General features: G+C 42.5%; 1 protein-coding gene across 11 annotated transcripts in view; it reads left to right on the top strand.

Annotated features, from left to right (window-relative positions):
• The window catches only part of TENM2 (teneurin transmembrane protein 2), a 334262-nt gene that overhangs the window by 192644 nt on the left and 123025 nt on the right, over nucleotides 1–18593 (top strand). For 9 of the 11 annotated variants that reach the window (XM_030957242.1, XM_030957241.1, XM_030957240.1 and 6 more), the window contains one exon: nucleotides 15791–15904. The exons of the other annotated variants lie outside the window; for them this stretch is intronic. In XM_030957242.1, coding sequence (XP_030813102.1) covers nucleotides 15791–15904 — 114 coding nt within the window. The remainder of the gene's footprint in view (nucleotides 1–15790; nucleotides 15905–18593) is intronic. 11 annotated transcript variants of the gene reach the window in all.

Here is an 18593-nt window from a genome sequence, read left to right as displayed (position 1 = left end):
AAAGGCACAAATCGTTGCCTTGTGATTGCTATTCAGAGTAAGCTGCCTGGCTGTATCTGACAGTGCCCTTCCCCAGATTCCCCTTTTCTGTCTCCAGCTCCCTCACCAAGCTGTAGTTCCTGTGAATGTACTCAGCTAGGACAACAGACGGAGGAGAAGATGACAAGAATAATTTATCTATTTAAGAATACTGATCCCCAGGTAGGGTAGTTCCTTGTACAAATACCATGGATGCTGTTAAAACCCACGGGCAGGAGAAGGAGGCACTGGTTATCTGCTCTGTCACTGCTCCTGCCAGGGCTGTCTCTACAGATACAGGACAAGGAAAGGACCACAACCACCTCCACAGAGTTCTTGCTTCTTTCTTTCAGAGTTCTTGCTGCTTTCTGCAGCCCACTGTGAACAAGAAGGCTTTGGCTGTCAGGCTCTGCTTCCTCTGCCTGAGGCTCTGACTTCTGGTTCCATACCCAGCCAGGTACTTGTCCCAGTAATTTTTCAGCTTGTACCTGTCCATCAGGCCTATTTAGAGGGCCCATGGCTGTGGAAAACTGCTGGATGGGGAATTTGCTCTTTTGCTTCTGCTTGCTGGAAGAAGAATTGGATGGCATTAAGAAGCTTCAACCTGCTAGATGTTTGTTTCTGGGTTTCCTAATACACCCTCTTATTAATGGGTCCATGCTCATCAAAGTCTGCTTTTTATCTCCACTCATATAGATGCTTGAAAATAAATGAAACTCAGTGGTCAAACAAATGCTTCATTTTAACCTAAAAAAATATATATACATGATTTAAAAAATAATTTAAAATGGAGCTTCCCATTATTCCCAGTGGTATTGTGAGAATTGGGCTGAAAGCCATACAGTTACTTCCTTGCCAAAATAGGGCATAACCAAGTTTGTTTAGCAGGCTTTTCATGAGAGTCAGTCCTTACCCTGAAAGCTCCTATCCTGTCACCTGTTTTTAAATGCTTCAAATGTAGGAAGGCTGCTGCAGGTGGTATCAGTAGTTTTACTGATCTGAGGCCTTGGGCAAATTCATTTGAATTGCTTTGAAACTGCATATTCAAAATTCAATAAAATAAGAGGGTCTGATGGTGCAGCTGCAGCATATCCCCTCCAGCTGGGTTAGCTGAGATGTTTCAAGGCCCTGGATTAGCAAAGCCTGGGTGTGATGTACAGATTATACAGATAGCTGCCAGGGAAGAGGTTTTGGCAGGCTGGGTACAGCAATACCCCCTGCCAGAAGACTTGGGAGTGAGTAACAGTGGATTTCATGCTACATGGCATCTTTTGCTGGCTTTCCTGGACAGAAATTTGTTGGTGCAATAGTGGCAGCAGGCCAGGGGGAGGGGACTGCCTCAAGGGTAAAGGGATGGAATGTAGGAACAAGAATAAACCCAAAAAGCTCCAGTTGTTTTGAAAGTGACTGGCTATCCTGAATGCCTTGGTCTGGCTCCAAAATGAGCTGTTCTGTGGGCGGGTTTCGTTAAATTGCATTCAGAAATCATATTTGCCCTTGGGCAGATACCCTTGCTTTTATGCACAGTAGGCAAGTCACATGCACTAAAATGGAATTCACATGGTGCTTTAGTCAAAAAGCTAATGTCAGTCATCATACCTTTTATGCATATCCAGTCCCTTGGTTCTTTATGCCCATTTAAATATGCAGAAGTGCTTTTTATTATTACACTCCCTGTAAAGAGATAGAGATATATAGGCCATGTAATTTATTGCAGTGTAGACTCTTCTCTGCATATGTATTCATCACATAAATTAAAATCATGGGCATAAAACATTTTGGTCGGTGGGTTCTGATTTTCTCCAATTTCTGCTGTTAGACAGTGGAAGTAATTCCTTTATGTGCCGTGCATCCACACTTTCCAAATGACTCCTTCAGTAGCAATACAGGGCTTATCTTTGTAGCATTGTAATGCTGGTATCCTTGTGAGCATCACAGTGCTGGCACAACCAGCACAGGGCCCAAAGGTGAGCCAATCAGAGAATACACACAGGGACATTATTGGAGCACCGGCTCGTTGGACTGCACAGTATGTCCCTCGTTATTGAAAGGGCTACCATGAAATTTAATTTAGGATTTTACAGACACATTTTGAATTGGAAATCTCTGTAATAACTTTCCCTTTGCTCAGCCTTTTAACTGTGAAATTCAGTTGGGGAGTTCTGAAGCAGCAGGTAGTGTCTCAGCACTCTAGAGGGATTTCGCCAGGATTCAGCTAAAGTGCTTGCAAGTGTCATTTCCATATTTAACTAATTTCAGTTTTTAATTAGCTCCATGTGAAAAATGAGAGTTCACGCTGAGCTAAGCTGTCAGCACAGAGGCTTGTTTCCTTTCTAGCCTCTCAGGACAATTACTGCAGCATCCCCTGGTTTTTTCAATGAGACTGCTTAGCCACTGCACGCTCCGTCCCTCCATTGTTCCCTGCCAGGAGCCGGGGAGTGTGTTGTGTCTAGCTTGCTAAAATGGAGAAGATAACTTCTGACAATATTTCAAATGTGAAATTGGCTCAGCAAAGGTTCAAAAGAACTCCAGAGGTCTGGCTCTGAACCATCCAGCAGCACGGAGTGCTCAGAGCTCCCTGGCACTGTGCAGTCGGTGCCATTGTTGGAGCAGTGTCTGATCCTTCCAGCTCCATCCCTGGGCGCTGCTGCCTTCCAGCCAGCACAGAGGGACAGCAGCTTTTCCTGCTCCTCCCTGGGCTTTCTGCAGCCCCCTGTGAGCAGTGCAGTGTCCCAGGGGCTGGGGGGCCTCCAGGAGAAAAGAGTTGCCTTTTGTGTAAAATGCCACCATATAGGATCGGCATAGAAATTTGGTAATTCTGCATCTTGGCTCAAAACTTCCCTGTGAGGACCTGAATGCAAATGTTAAAATGGTTCTTGAGAGCAAAGTGAGAGGTGCAGTTCATGTAAACTCTGCAAAGCCATGGGATGTGAACGAACTTCTGAAATAATTGTATAAACTGATAGCAATCCTGAGTTACATTTACATGCCAGTCACATAATGCCATTGTTATTTTTGAAAGAATGCAGTCATTACATTCTTAAAATTACATTTAAATGAGAAAATTGGTGTAGATGCTACCTCAGGGCTGGTTTTGAGTTGTGTTTTTTAAACCTGTCCTATAGGGTGAGCTTTTTAAAGATTTATGAATATGAAATATTATATGAAAGTGTCTTCTTTTTCATTTTTGTTTATATCCTAGCAAAATAGAGGTTGTGTGTATTTTATTCTTCACTAATTAGCACGGACAGCCACTTCCAGTAGGCAGAAGCAGTTTTTTTTTATTAGACCACAAAAACAAATGCATCTTTTTCAAATCAGGATGGATGAGGGAAAAAAGATTCAGCTGTGGTACTTTTTGTGCTCCTAATGTTCATAGTGTTGTGAAAGAAAAAGGTAAACACATTGCAGAAACTTGTCAGGTACAGTGACACTGAGGAGTTCCTAGTCATTTTTCTTTCAAGATGCTGAGGAGCTGCTTTGATACCTGCTTTCAAGCTGAAGCAAATTCTTGAAAAGGAAAAAAAAAATTTCATAGTGAAAAGTGAAGTTGAAATTCTAGATAGATTTTCAATGTAGTTCAAGTTTTGGGGTTCCTTTAAAATATAGTATTTACTGTTTCATCCATCAAAGAAAAAAATAAAGATATATAATCCTGGTTTGATTGCCAGCCAACTAGATGTGACAAACATGAAGAAGTAGAACTTGAGTATTAGCAATGAAGTACTTATGTGTAATTCTAGCTACCATATATATATAAATTAATTTTTGCCCCTTGTAGTGTGAGTGATCTTCTCTTTGAAAGATAATTCCTGGTTATTTTATTGGTATTACTAAGTAAAGCTGTTCCATATATTATGATTGTATTAATCATTTAACATAACTCAGTTATGCCTTACAAAGTGCATGTAATTGAAGGCAAAGGTTTCTGAGGGTGTGTAATCTAGCTTGTATTTTATTCCATGATGCTTTAATTAGTTGTATACAGTGATGCATGTACTAATGCATTACAGCTCATGTCCAATTCACCCTGCAGGTCAAACCATTGAGGTTTTGATGGCTTGCCCTGCTGTTGCCTGTAGAAAACACTGGTTTTTTCAGGCACTGTTGTGATACTTGCGGTCTCAAATACTTTAAATAGAGCAGTTCTGAAGTGGAGCTGTCCCCACTGAAGTCAGTGATGGTTTTGACCTTGGTTGGATTGGGCCTTGATTTTAAGCAGCCCTAAATGGGCTGATGAGGAGCATCCTGCACTGCTGACCTCAGACAGGGCAGAGGCTCCTGCAGCATTTCCTATGCAGGACAGAAAGCTTCATTAAAGTGAGCAGGTATCAGATGCTCTCTACATTAAACTGACATCATTTTTCTGTTGTGGACAGCAGCTCCATCTGTAGCAGTGATTTCTGCAATCTCTGCAGTGGTTAGTTTTGGTATACCAAAAAGATCAAATTGAGCCAGAGTTAAAACCCCATCTTCTAAAAGGCAATTTGAGACATAAGAGATAAAGAAAATTAATACAAATATTAATATTTAATTGTATATTTGATGTTCCTTAGATTAATCAGGATGTAGGTGTCCAAATTAAATAAAAATCTTCTCCATTATTCATGGTGCACAGTGCTTGGAGTGGACTTAGACTCTGGTGTGCTGTCATGGTGTCTCTTGGGATTTCAGAGGCTCAGGCAAGCCCCTGTTGGCTGATGAAATTGTGTAACAGATGTTTTGGTGATGCAACTCATAATCTATATGAGCACACACACAGAGTAATTCCTTGTGAAATGCCTATTGCTGCAGTCTGAAAATTTGCAGCTCTGGCACTTCAAAATAAGGCAGTGATCTGAAATTAAAATCCTGGCACCATGAAACCCTTCACTGATTTCTCGTGTGCTTCCATATTGGTGTGATCACACAGAAATCCTGTCCTCACTTGCAGCTTGCATTCCCTTAGCTGCTCTGCAGTTCTAGAGGAGAAGGCACAGATGCAGGAGGGCCAGCTTTAGGCTCTGAAAGCTGTAAAATTTTGCTGTGAAACTTTTTTTTCCCTTTGAAGGTAACATGAGCAAACTTTAGAATAAGACAGGTAAAAGGCTGGAAACAGTTATAGTAAACCCATTATGGGAAATGATTAACAGGAATCATGTAAGGACAATGGAAAAAAATTCTCAAAAATGTAACTAAAGCCCAATTTGATAATTGCTTATTTCTTTCAAAATTGCCATTAAAAAAACAGCCCACACAAAAGAATATGAGTTATAAGGCTGTGACTGATTGACTATGTAAGATACTTATCAAATCTGTACATTTTATTTTCATAGGTTTCTATTCTGGCTCAATAGGACATCTAAATCACAATACATTAATAATGGCAGCCTTTCAAGGCTTCCAGAAAGTCTCAATCTGCTTAGATGCTAAATATAATCTGTACCTTCATGTCAGTATCAAGATATGATTTAGTCTAGGTTTATATATACACCTTTTGAAGCACATTGTGAAAGAAATATAAACAGCTTATAGTGTTGAAAATGAATTAGAGGCTTTGGGAGAAGAAATCATATTTGCTTTTGATCTTTGGATTTGTTTCCTCTTTGTAATGAACTTTTAACTCCAATAATTACTTTGCGTAGAGAGTAAAACCTTAAACGTTATCATTCATGCAGTGTTTTAAATTGTGATTTTATCAGGTGATCACATTAGGCCATTCTGTATCATTTCTATTAAGGGAAGAATATACTTTATGATTAGAAATTACACTTTTTTTGTACTGAGGACAGAAATTTGGCCACTGAGTAATGCTGTTTCACTTCATTCAGTGTATGCAAAGGAATAATAAAGCTGAAAACTGTTTTCTTAGCAATGTGGCTAACAGAGTCAAGGTCTGAATGCTTTGGAACAGTGAGATTATTAAAATCTTGTTCAACATGTTTGTAGAAATTAGGGCAGTTGCAGTTTCAGAAGATGAACGTAGTTGAATAAATGTTTGACGTGATATCCCTTAGGTTTATGATCAGTATTAAAAGTAAAGCAGTTATTTTAATTCTTGTAAGTTCAGGCCTCAGTGATTTTCAAGAGTATTTGTGTCTACGTTCCTTGAAACACCAGTTTCAAGTCTCATCTAGGTTCTTCCTCCTCTTGGAAACAGAATAAAGACAAGCTGGGTACTTTGTTCATGATAATGGTGTCTTTTAGGTGTAAAATTAAAATTTGATTCAATTTGCTTTGTATTAACACTGAATGCTCACAATTGCTCAAAAATAGAGCAAAATTGAGTTAAGAGCATCCCTTTCTGCTCTTCTAAGCCTGTTTCAAAAGTGGCAGTGTTTTGGCAAGGGTGGTAAAGTGGATATTGTATAATGTGATCTGGGATCCTCCAGGCTGAAAGATGCTGTATTGGGTAAATAAAAATATATAAACTTTTCTTATTAGTTACAGTCATCTAGTTCAGATGCAAGACCAAAAAGATTGCAGCCTTGACTCCTGAAATTGCCGTAAGAAGTGAGTCCACGTTACACAGTCTCAGGAACTGATTAATTGTGTGCCAGTTCTCTGCACCCTGTACAATCTAAAGCCTGTCATGAGAATAAATGAGCAGTGCACTGTATTCTGCTTCTCTTTTAAGGTCTTTGTCATGAGATTCCAGATTCTGAAGGCAGCACGCAATGCTGTTACCCTTCTCGTGACAAAAAGATTGCTCAAAGTGGCACAAAATCAAAACATTTCAGTAAAGAGGAGTGAGAGGAGCAAAGTGGAGGCCTGAGCCAGGGATCCTTTCCATCCCATCACGGTGGGGACTGGGGAGCAAACACCCACCCAAGGTACAGCTCGTGTTCCTGGGCTGGAACTCTGCTTGCCTGGCTTTATCCTGAGATTTGGGCACCTGCTCTTCACATCCTGCACTTCTCCCTGCCCCCAGAGGAGCTGCAAGTGTGTGTAAGCTTTTCAACTATTTTTGGAAGTAGAAAAACTGAAGATGGAAATACAGGAATGAACTTTCAAAGCATTGCATGGCAGATAAGCACACAAATCACATTACTCCTAATGGGATTTGTGGGTATATCTTTCATGCTGTGCTTTGAAAATCCATTCCATTCAGTTTATTGACGTGCACAGGGAAATAAATCAGTCAGCTTGGAGGGGGGTGATCTATTTGAAAAAAAAAATCCAAACTTTTTTTGGGTCCCCCTATTTCTTCTGTGTGAATACAGTGACAGTGAAGCATCTCATAGCCCTTCCTCCATCTCCTTTTAAATCTTAAATAACATTTATTCAAAAGAAAGCAATTAATTCCTAGCAGAAGTTTTCTTGCTGCTGACAACAATACACTCACAGATCCTTTCTGGTATTTCGATAAAACATTTCTTGGCCTGGATGCTTTAGAGCAAACATCTTGTTCTAAGCAGTTTATTGTCTAAAAGAGTTCCCATGCTGAGGGTGAAATTATGCCTAAGGATTTCTTTCTTATGTTTAGGATAGTGTCTAGTCAGCTCTGCTTTCCCTTGTGTTTTCCAATGGTTCCTGCATTTCCCTGGTGAGTGGAAGGAGCACAGCTGATACTGAGCTCATCCCTCTTCCACAGCAAGGACTGCCCAAAGCTGAGGGTCTGCCTCCCTTTCCTTGGCTCATGTCCCAGAAATTTGGGTGCTGGAATTCCCATTTCCCATGTCTGTGTTTATAGGAACGCTCTGGGTGAGAGAAGCCCAGAGCTGGGTTCTCCCTGCAGCAGTGAGGAGGCCAGAGGGAATGGCAGCCTGAGGTCCCTTACACTGATTTTTTATGAACAAACCTCACAGCTTGCCTCCTGAAGCCAGAAAATACACTTTCTGTTTCAAAAGTTACAAAATGTTGCTGTTGTTGTTTTTTTTAAAGTATAAAACTATTGCAGATGACAGGCACAATTAAAAAGAGTATAAACCTGTGGCTGGGTAACATATAGAAGCTTGTACATGGGTAACAATATGAGCTTAATTCAATTGATAGAGAAGTGGAAAAAAACCATGCAACAAGATATAAAAATACACAGCAGTGCCATTATAGTTAATGGAATTTTCCATTTTCAGCATTGTAAACTGCAAAAAGTGACTCTTAGAAGTGAGAGGTCTTGTTCAATGTTATGGGCAGGATAAATAACACAGCAAAATGGTTCTTTATTGTGCTCTCTAGGTGCAATACAGGCAAGCCTATTGTTTTAATGAAAATAGTGGTGTCTGTAAATTCTGTAATTGAAGTTGTAGATTTTGATAATCCTTTATGTGGATTTCCCAAATGAACTTTTAATTTAGATTTATTACAAAAACGTAGTGCATAGCAAATAGCATACTGATGATTAAGATGAATTGCTGAGAATGAATGACCTTGAAAGTAAGCCATCTATTTGTTGTTGAATTTCAATGGTCACAGTCAATAAGCAGGACTTTTTGCATATATTTCACAAAATAAGTATTAAATTTACATCAAATCATCTATTTTTGAAATGCTACTTTAACCTTGCCTACAAACAATTGAGTGGTCACAAGTAGAAGAGGCAATATAATCAAGAATACCTCCAAATGTTTTATATGAGCTCTGTAGGATTCTAAGTCATTAATATTAAAACACAGGTTCATAAATACCCTAAGTACTGGTAGCACAGAGAATGATGTATTTTTTTTAGCTGATCTTCGATCTCTGCTGTCAACCCTGTAAAAGTTAAATCCTTATCTGCTGTGGCCCTGAGATCTCCAACAAAATATTTTGAAAATGCATCTCTCATAATTATAACTGACTCTGCTGTGCTATTAATTAGAGTATTTCCCATTGTACTGATGAACAGCTACACTGGGTTGTGACACCTGCACAAAAGTTGTGGCACATCAGCAATTGCCATTTATGTACTGCATTCTCTGCCCAAAATCATGCTGCTTCTAGGAAACGCTTTATGGCATAAAAATCCCAGGGTCTGCCTGAGACAAGTCATACTAAACACTCCCTAGATTGCCCGGCGTGGTGGATAGGTAGGGCCATGCTGCATCAACTTGTATCAAACACTTCCAGAAACACTGGGACTGCTGGATACACTCCAGAGTGCTGTGTATGTGTAGCAGCAGCTGTGTTGGGTTAGATACAAGTCAAGTTATCCATTCGTGCCCAGCACCCAAAAATGGTTAGCTTGTAAGGACAAATAATTTATGTTCTTTGCCCTACTCATTCTCCAACCTCTGGTCATTCTGGGTCTTTTCTGGGAGGACAGGTGGTAGCATAACAATACTCCTTGCTTTGTTTACTCTTCCCATAATTATTTGATGTTTGGCTTACTTGAGATTATGATCTAGCCCAAAATTTTCCTTGATATTTGATATTAGTCAGCTCAGAATTCATTATTTTACACGTGGAGTTAAAATTGCTCCTCTCCAGCATACTTTTATGTGTTTGAATTTCATCTGCCAATTTCTGGCCCAGTTGCTCAGTTATTTTATGTCCTTGTGCAGTTCTCAGTCAGGTCTCTTCTTGAATAATGCATTATCAGCAGCAGACTGTGCCCCCTTCCCTGCATGGCCTGTTTTCCATTTGGAATTCCATCATAGCTATGATAGGTTTGGACTTTTTAAAGTAGTACTTTAGACTTATTCCTGTAGATAATATAACAAAAGTGGCAGATGTCCACCCAGCAAGCCATGTGGCTTTTGTTTTGTTTTAGAGAAAGGCGTGGGAATGCGATCAATTTTTGTGACATCTCTTGGATACCCTCAGAAGAACTCTGGCATCCTTGTCACAGTCACATGAGGTATTCAAGGAAGAATAGAAAGTTCTGACACTTCTGAATTTTAGGAGAGACGTCATTGTTGCTCTAGCAAGGAGAGGTGCTACTTGCTCACGTTGTTTATTTTAAGACTGCTCTTTCTAAGCAGCAGGACTCATGTTCTTTGATAATGATATTTCAAGCACTTTAATATATGTTTCAACAAGTGGATTGCAGCTTAGAGCTCCTGAAGACACTGTCCCTTTCTGCCAACAGCAGAATATGAAAGGGCATAAATATAATTGTCAGCTTTCTTTGACACACCTTCCTCAGCCCTTTTCAAGGACTCCTATCCCATCCCAGCTTCATCCTGACAGGGCTTGTACTGCTCCTGTTGCAAACATGGCTGAAGGCTGGCCAACAAAACTATTGAGCAGAGGGTGGTGCCAGGCTCTTTAAATCATCTGTGATTTATTGAAATCCTTTTCTGGTATATGTGTTGCCATGTCTAGTTTTTGTGGGAGAGGACTTTTACAGACTGTCCCCAAAAGGAACGTGTGCAGTGCTGCCCATCCAACAGAGCCTCCCTGTCCTCTGTTCATGGATCTCAACTGAGATTTAGTTCAGCAAATTCTGATCATTTGTGTGTTTGGGAACTGTCTTTCAACCTCTTCAGATATGAGAGGAGCTGGGAAAGGTTTCCTGCTTCCCTTGTCACAGTGACCGAGAGCCCGCGCTCCTCAGCAGAGCCCGGAAGGCTCTGGTCAGAATCGAGAGGAGGGTTGGCAGCACTGTGCAAGTTTTCCCCATGCAGTTCCCCCATTGCTCTTTCCTGACTTTCAGCCCCCTGCTATTCCTGTCTCGGGCATCTCTTGAGGAGAGCTTGTCAGCTGTGATGGATTGTGCATTCATTCTGTAATGGGGGCAAGTAATCACTGGGGAATAGGCCTAATGCACTCGTTTCACTTGTGACTTGGGTTGAACTTGAACCTCTTTCTCCAGAGGAATAATAAAACTTTAAATTACTATGTTTCTAATCTTTTAAGTAACTGTTATTTTGTGAATAATAATTGAGAGCAGTAAGATCAATTTCTGGTATTCCTCAGGTTCTCCTGCAGGATCAAGAAGTAGTAACTAATAAAGGACCATGAGTCTCATCTTAGTAAGATTTAATACAAGTAAGCATGCAATAATGTTTAATTATTTTTCAATTTTTTGGGGGAATACATTTATTATTTTCAGGTTGTTTGAGTACCCATCTCTATGGACCCAGAAGTGCAAAATACTAGATATCCTTTGCTTCATGCAAACATTGTAGTGCATTAAAACAATGTTCAGACCACATGAAATAAAAATAGATGTGCAAATAGGTCTTTGAATATAGATGCTCTGAAATTAACATTATGCTAAGATTTATTAGGTACCTTTTGTTTCGTCATGTCTGTGATTCCTTAGACCTGGCTTGGAAATTAATTTGATGTTGCTGAAAACTACATAATAAATAACAAGAGTTGCATCATCATTCACCTCATGAGTGGATGGAAAGGAAACTTTGAGCATTTCTGCTCCTGTAACACAATAGCCTTCAAACAGAAAATGTGCTTTTAGGGTATGCTTGTTCATGTTGTTTGTGATATAATGGAGTGATCTCTTGTTCATATGAAAAGAGGTTGTCCTGCTCCAGACAGACACTGGATATATCCTAACAAAACCATGTCTGATGGCTTCATTGTGGATGATGATAATTCAGGGGTTAATAAGCATGATTAGCTGAAAATTAAACTATGGAAACATCCTTAATTCTGTTCAATTGTATAATCTTCCCATCTTTTTGAGTTGCTTAGGGAATATTGAATTTTCCAACAAAGAAGCAGTGTGTATTGTACAGACCCTAACTGGAAGGATGCAGTAGGAATGAGGGAGATGATAGATCATTAGTCTGCATATTTCTCCCTTTAAGAAATCAAGGAAAGGGATAAGTGAAAATCCTCATTGTTCTCTGCCTGTTGGCAGACACTGAGCTGCACTACAGGGAGATCTCCCAAAGACACCAGAGCTCTCTCCTTTTAGAAGTACAAGGTCAAGAGTGACAAGAGCACAAAGACAGAGAGCTTCCTGAGCTTGGGAACCATTGTCCTTCAGACAAAACTCTGACTGCAGTGGGCAGTGGGTTCATGGCCAAAATGAAAGAAGACAAATGAAAGAGGAATGTGAGGACACCACTGAGTTTAGAGAAGCTCAAGATAATTTGCATGTAAGTTTTATCAATTCCCTGTGGATTTGTGTACCTTTTGGGACTTCTTAAAATAATATGTGATTCACTCTAGCAGCCTCTATCTTATGTAAGTCTTAGACTGATCCTTGGCAGCTCTGCCACCTGGAGTGATGAGCCAGGTCTCTGCTTTTGTTCTTGCTGGGCATGCAGGTTTAGCTTCCAGGTGCTTTTCCTCTCTGTATGTGTATGGTGCTAGAGGAGGAGTGAGAGGTTGATAATTATTTTTTACTTAAACCTCAAAGGTTTTTCTTCAGAATTTATTGTTCCTGAATTATCATGGCTTAGAGAATATAAATACACTATTCTGAATTACTAGATATTAGTGTTAAATGAACCCTATAAATTCTGACAAGCTTAGTGTTTGAAAATCAAGTATAGTAGAGAAGAACTTTGAAAATGTGCTTAAATGTTGAGGGAGAGGAAAGCAAACACACAAAAATAACACCTGTAAGTACTCTGCAAAATATAATTTGTGGATACACAAATTGTTATTGGGGAAAAAAAGCAAAGCCAGTTTCAAACTAGAAAAGAAAAGCAGAAAAAACAGCAAACAGGCACAAATTGACTAGCCCAAATTTCTCCTCTGAGACACATGCACTCAACTTCTGTGTGGATCCCCACATTTCTAATTAAACGGGCTTCTACTTATTCCTTTGCTGGAGGCATTTTGTTTGATTAACAGAAGGAAAGGTTAATCATATAAATTTGCCATCTCACAGCGTTGTGAAGCAGCAGAGAGAAGGTTTCTCCTTGTTCCCCCTGCTCAGCTCTGCTCTCTGCTCAGTGCAATGCAGACACAGAGCTTTCCCCTCAGGCCCCTGTGACACACTTTTCTCCACTCATTCCTGGTGGAAAGGGAATGTTCCCCGTGTTTGTGACTGCAGCTGTCTTGGTGGAAGTTTGTAGATCACCTCACGGGTGTGGGAGCTGTGCAGGAGATTCTCAGTCTCCGCCAGGGATGGAGCAGACCTGCAAATCCCTGCCCCGTTAGGAAGGAGCTCTAATTGCTCCTACCTAACGTGCATCCGTGATTAAAACACAGTTATTAATGAAACCATGGTGTGCTTGGAAGCAGATGGATCACAGGTATTTTTTAATACCATGTTAATAAGATCTTTTATAATTCCCTGTCTGAATTTACCTGGTAATTATAAGGTAGCAACTATAATTTTCTTGGACAGACTATTAGTTGTGATTTTTTTTATCTCTCTGTTGTAAGGACTGGTTCACATTTGAAGCAGCAGGCTTTCATCTCTGCAAGTGACCTACATTTATAGTTATGCTCACAGTAAAAAAAAAAAGGCAATTTTGAATAGACACACTGAGAGTATAAAACACAAAAGTCTGATTCTCCTTTGTGACTTGTTTGCATTGTGGGGCTTTGAAATTCACTTAATCTTTATGCACTCTTGGCTTTCGGGGCTGGTCCAGCAGAATCTGGTGCCTGTGCAGGGAGTGGGAATTGCTGAGAGCACAAACACATCCTGAGCTGCTCTCTGCTGCCCCAGCACAGCTGCCTCTGCTCGGTGGGGCAGTGGGGATAAGCTGCACTTTGGTGGAGTTTGAGCCTTGTGAATGATTTTTCAGTCTCATTTGCCATACTTAAGGAAAAAAAAATTACATGAGATTATACTAAAAAAGCCTTTTAAAATGTTTGTTTTGGCAAGACAAGTAAGTTGCGATTGGATAAATCATTTGATTCCACATAAATTTCTTGTCTATTTTCCAAGGATTCTTAAACATTCTGTAGGAAGAAATTTTGTTTAGTTTCTTTGCAAAACATTCTTTTCAGGTTCATGTCTGGTATTTAACATAACAGAGGCTTTATGGTATTTTTTTGTTTGTTTTTGTGATAATAAAAACAAAATTGGCAAATTCAGTATGAATATGAAATCTGGCAGCTGCCCTCTTCATAGAAAAGGTCTCCTGATTTTAGTTACTATTCTTAGATATCTGCTGAGACATTAGCCATAGGATGTCCAGAGGAAGATGATGTTAAGAAAGATGTCTTGCTCCCCTGCTGCTTTTGTCAAAAATACAGAGGTTAAACTCTGCATAGATTTCGTGCTGAGAGATTTCCAGGGGTTGGGATGGATGGAGTCTGGGGGTGGGAGGTGCTTTTTGTTTTCTTGGGGCTTAGGAATGCACATGTGAATCACTCACATCTAAATGGATTCCCTGCATTCTGAGATTATCTGAGTGGTGGCTCCAGCACTGTAAATGGCAGTTTCTGTGAGGAGTGTTTTGTCTCTCCTATCCCTAAGATTTAGTCTTTGAACAGAGTGTGTGGCCACTGCTGGGCCATTTGTGACCACTATAATCACTTTGAATTGGATGCAAAATATCTGATAATCTCGTGTGGATCTGACACTGCAGAAGAGAACAATTCTAAGGGTGCCCATAATATTTTTTTTCCTACCTGCAAATTGACAGTGAATCCTCTCAAACACCTTTTGACATAACTGGAAATGCTGTTCTCTGTGGTATGTAGGTTTACATACATCCTGTGTAAGCAGAAAGACGCAAAGAAAAGGAAAGCAGCAGCTTGGTGGGCTTTATCCCTCACCACTGCTCTACTGTACTGAGAGTGCCATGGGGATAATGTGATGAGAGTATGCAGGTAGCTGTGTTTATACAAGGTGAAGATGCACATAAATCCACTGGCTGAATGATTCAGACCTGTCAAGTCTCATGCATTATGCACAGGACTTATTCAATTAGCCCTGCCACAGTGCCTATAACTCAGGCACTTGTGCAGGGCGTGCTTGGCCTGGCTCCCACTGCTCAGCTCGTGTTGCAGGTGCAGCTGCACAGCCTCTGACATGGACACACGGACCTGTCCCTGGCACAGGATGGCTGGAGAGCCCCTGGCTGTGAGCAGGCAAGCCTTCCCTGCCCAGGGTTGTATGGGATTTTGGGCAGTGGAGTCAAAAATGTGGGAGGTGAAAGGATTGGCACAGCCCTGGCTTGGTCAGGGAGGCTCAATCTACAAAATGAAGATAGAGAATCTAGAATGGCTTCACCCTGAAAGAGAGTAGGGGCAGGCTGGGTGTCGGGAATAAATTCATCTCTGTCAGAGTGGTGAAGCCCTAGCACAGATGAACTGGGGATGCCCCAGCTCTGGAAGTGTTCAAGGTGAGGTTGGACAAGGCTTGGAACAACCTGGGACAGTGGGAGGTGTCCCTGCCCATGGCAGGGGATTGGAGCTGGATGATCTTCCAGGTTCCTTTCAGCCCAAACCATTCTGTGATTCTATTATCCTAATGTATTGATTTAAATAAGTTGTACTAAACACAGAATAATTGCATTACCAAGTCACTACTTTACACAGGGCTAAAGCCAATTTTATAATCAACATATAAATTACCACCTATAATTTAAACTCGGAGCTGGTACTTGCAGCAAGTGCTTTGTTTCCCGAGATGTGTCCCCACACTGTGCGAGTCAGGAAAGTGGCCGGCTCTGCCCAGAGCTGGGAGCATTCTGCCTTTCGTATTTCAGTGCCACACAGATGCGCGTGAATCACCAGGGATCGCTTTTGTTTATTTATTATGGGGGAGGAAGGGGATGGGTTTTTGTCGCTGTTGCCGGTTCTTTTAGCACATCCCCATCTCTGCGAGCTGAGTGGCTCCGGGGCGTTCCCGCGGGGTGCTCGGGTGTCCGCGGCCGCGCTGACCGCTGTGCCCTTGTGTCCGCTGCCTGTGTCCGTGTGTCCCTGTGTCCGCGCTGACCGCTGTCTGTGTCCCTGTGTCCGCGCTGACCGCTGTCTGTCCCTGTGTCCGCAGCCATGCACCTGCTGGGCCTCAACTGGCAGCTGCAGCCGGCCGAGCCGCCGACCTTCAGCAACGGCCTGCGCCCGCCCGGCGACGACGGCCCGCCCGCGCCCCCTGCCGGCAGAGGTGGGTCCGCGCCGCGCCCCCCGAACCGGCCCGGCCCGGCCCGGCCCGGCCGAACGGCCACGAACCGCCCCAAACCCCGGCTGAGCTGCCATTAACTGCCACAAAACGCCACCTGAACTGCCATAAACTGCACCAAAAGCCCAGCTGAATTGCCCCAGAACGCCACCCGAACTGCCCCAAAACCCCAGCTGAGCTGCCATAAATTGTCTCAAAACCCCAGTTGAGGTGCCCCAAACTGCCCCAAACCCCAGCTGAACTGCCAAAAACTGCCCCAAATCCTGGCCGAACGGCCACGAACCACTCCAAAACCCAGCTGAGCTGCCATGAACCTTCAGCTGAACAGCCGTGAACAGCCCCAAAACCCAGCTAAACTGCCACGAACCAACCTAAATCCCGGCTAAACTGCCATGAACCACCCAAAACCCCAGCTGAACTGCCACAAAGCGCCCCAAAACGCCACCTGAACAGCCGCAAACTGCCCCAAAACCCCACCAGACCACCCCAAAACACTGCCAGACCTCCCCAAAATGCCACCAAGCCACCAGAAAACACCCCAAAAAGCTGAGAAACTACTACCAACAGCCCCAAAATGTCACCAAACCCACAAATCACCCCAAAACCCCACCAAATTGCCACCAAATCACCCCAAAACCCCACCAAATTGCCACCAAATCACCCCAAAACACTGCCAAACCCCCACAATCCACCCCAAAATGCTGCCCAACTGCTCCAAAACACCACCAAACTCCCACAGATTGCCCCAAAATGCTGCCAAACCACCCCAAAATGCCCCCCATCCTCTCCCTCCCGTGGTTCTCAGCACACCTTGTGCTCACACTAAATCCTGCAGGTTCTGGTTTATCCCCAGTGAAGGTGTGCTGCCGAGGACACTGGGGAGGTGCTCTCACAGATGTTTACGTGCTCTTTTTCCAGGCATAGCTTAGAGATCCCAAAGAAAGAGGAGGCTGAGGGAGCTGGGGCTGTTCTGCTTGCAGAGGTGACTGAGAGGAAGCTCATTAATTGAGTAAATATCTGCAGGGAGGGCTCAGAGCATGGACCAGGCTCTTCATTGTGGTCCAAGCCAACAGAACAGGAGGCAGCGGGCAGGAACTGGTGCTCAGGACGCTCCGCCTGAACATGAGGCAGAACTCCTGTGCAGTGACCAAGCACTGGATCATATTGGCCCAGTCTCCCTCACTGGGGATATTCCAGAACATTCAGGACAGAATCCTTTGCCCTGTGCTCTGGGATGACCCTGCTGGAGCAGGGGGGGTTGGACCACATTGACCCACTGTGATCCTTTCCAGCCTGATCCATTCTGGGACTCTGTGAAAAGCTTTAGTAGAAGCAAGCATTGTAGTGCTTGAGAGAATTCAAGAACTGGCTTGCAGCCAGGACCACATCCCTGGTTCTTCTTTCTCAGTGAATTCTAGTAGCAAACACCAAGGACAGCAGAATTTGACCCATGGTAAATGGTCTGTCCTGTGATATTAATGTGAGAAATTAGACAACAAATGGGTTCTTTTTCTCTTAAAGAAAAACTGTGTTCCAGAGGAGGATGACAAAGACATGGCAGGAGAAAGAAACAATAAGTAAAACCTAGAAACAGAAACACTTTATTAAACTGAGAAAACCTGTGTTAAAAACGCAGAGAAGTTACATGTCACAAAAAGGATTTTAATCGTTTAAATGGAATGGTTTTTACTGATGAGGTTCGGGGGTTTTCTTTGCTGCATCACAGTAAGGTCTTCTCTGGTTATTATAAAAATTATGGGGAGAAGGCAGAACAGAATGTTACAGTCAGACAAAGCACCTCCCACGCTTTAGTGGGCTGGGATGGCATGACTGGAACAGGAGAAGTCTGAGCACTTGATTTTTGTCAGCTGAAGAATTCTGTTCAGAGGCTGAGCACTGCCTTGCACTCAGGACCTGTGGCTCACGTTAAACTTGGTAATTGCCGAAGCAAGTGTTAGAGCAAATGCTGACACGGGATACTTGCATGGGGAAAACAATCAGTTAAAATAGACTTGGGAAAGGAAACTGAGTTGTTCTTTTATGAGCTTGATCATTTAATGGATTTGCTTCTTTTTTTCAATAAATGCTGCTGCACCTCAGCTTCTCCATGTTTTCCATGGAGGATCTAGTTTTTACTTCCTCCTTGTCATGAAATCCTACATCCTGATAGTGCCAAAACCTGAAGGTTTTTAGACAAGCGTTCATTGGTTTGGCTTTCATCCCTGACTGGCTGTAGGTCAAAGTGCATGAGCAGCACATCCCTAAGTGCGAGGCAGAATGTTTTCATTGCTGCTGAGCTGCCTCCAGGTTGGGCACTGGTGAGAGACCCTGTGGTTTTGGGCAGGAACCTGAAGAGCTCAGGTCAGCAATTATGGTCATTTAGCAGACAACTGCAGGGCTTTAACACCTTTCCCAATTCCCTCCCTGCAGCTTTTTGTTGCCATCTCTGTGCAAATATAGGGCAGCAGGACTGCAGAATTGGAATGGGCTCATCTGCCTGGAGCACTTCAGTGCAAATTCTGGCAGTTTATCCCAGCCCCACTCTAATTAGCTTTGCACATTTGAAGAGGCTGAGATGCTGTTTTGGGAGTGGTAACCTCCTGTAGAGGAGACAAGGAGACAGAACTGCTGGTTATGTCTTAAATTGCTGCAGTTAGCTTTCCTCAGAGCAGGT

Source organism: Camarhynchus parvulus, chromosome 13 (assembly GCF_901933205.1).
Source record: "Camarhynchus parvulus chromosome 13, STF_HiC, whole genome shotgun sequence".
Lineage (NCBI taxonomy): Eukaryota > Metazoa > Chordata > Aves > Passeriformes > Thraupidae > Camarhynchus > Camarhynchus parvulus.
Note: the sequence above shows the minus strand (reverse complement) of the source record. Positions and strands in the feature narration are given on the sequence as shown.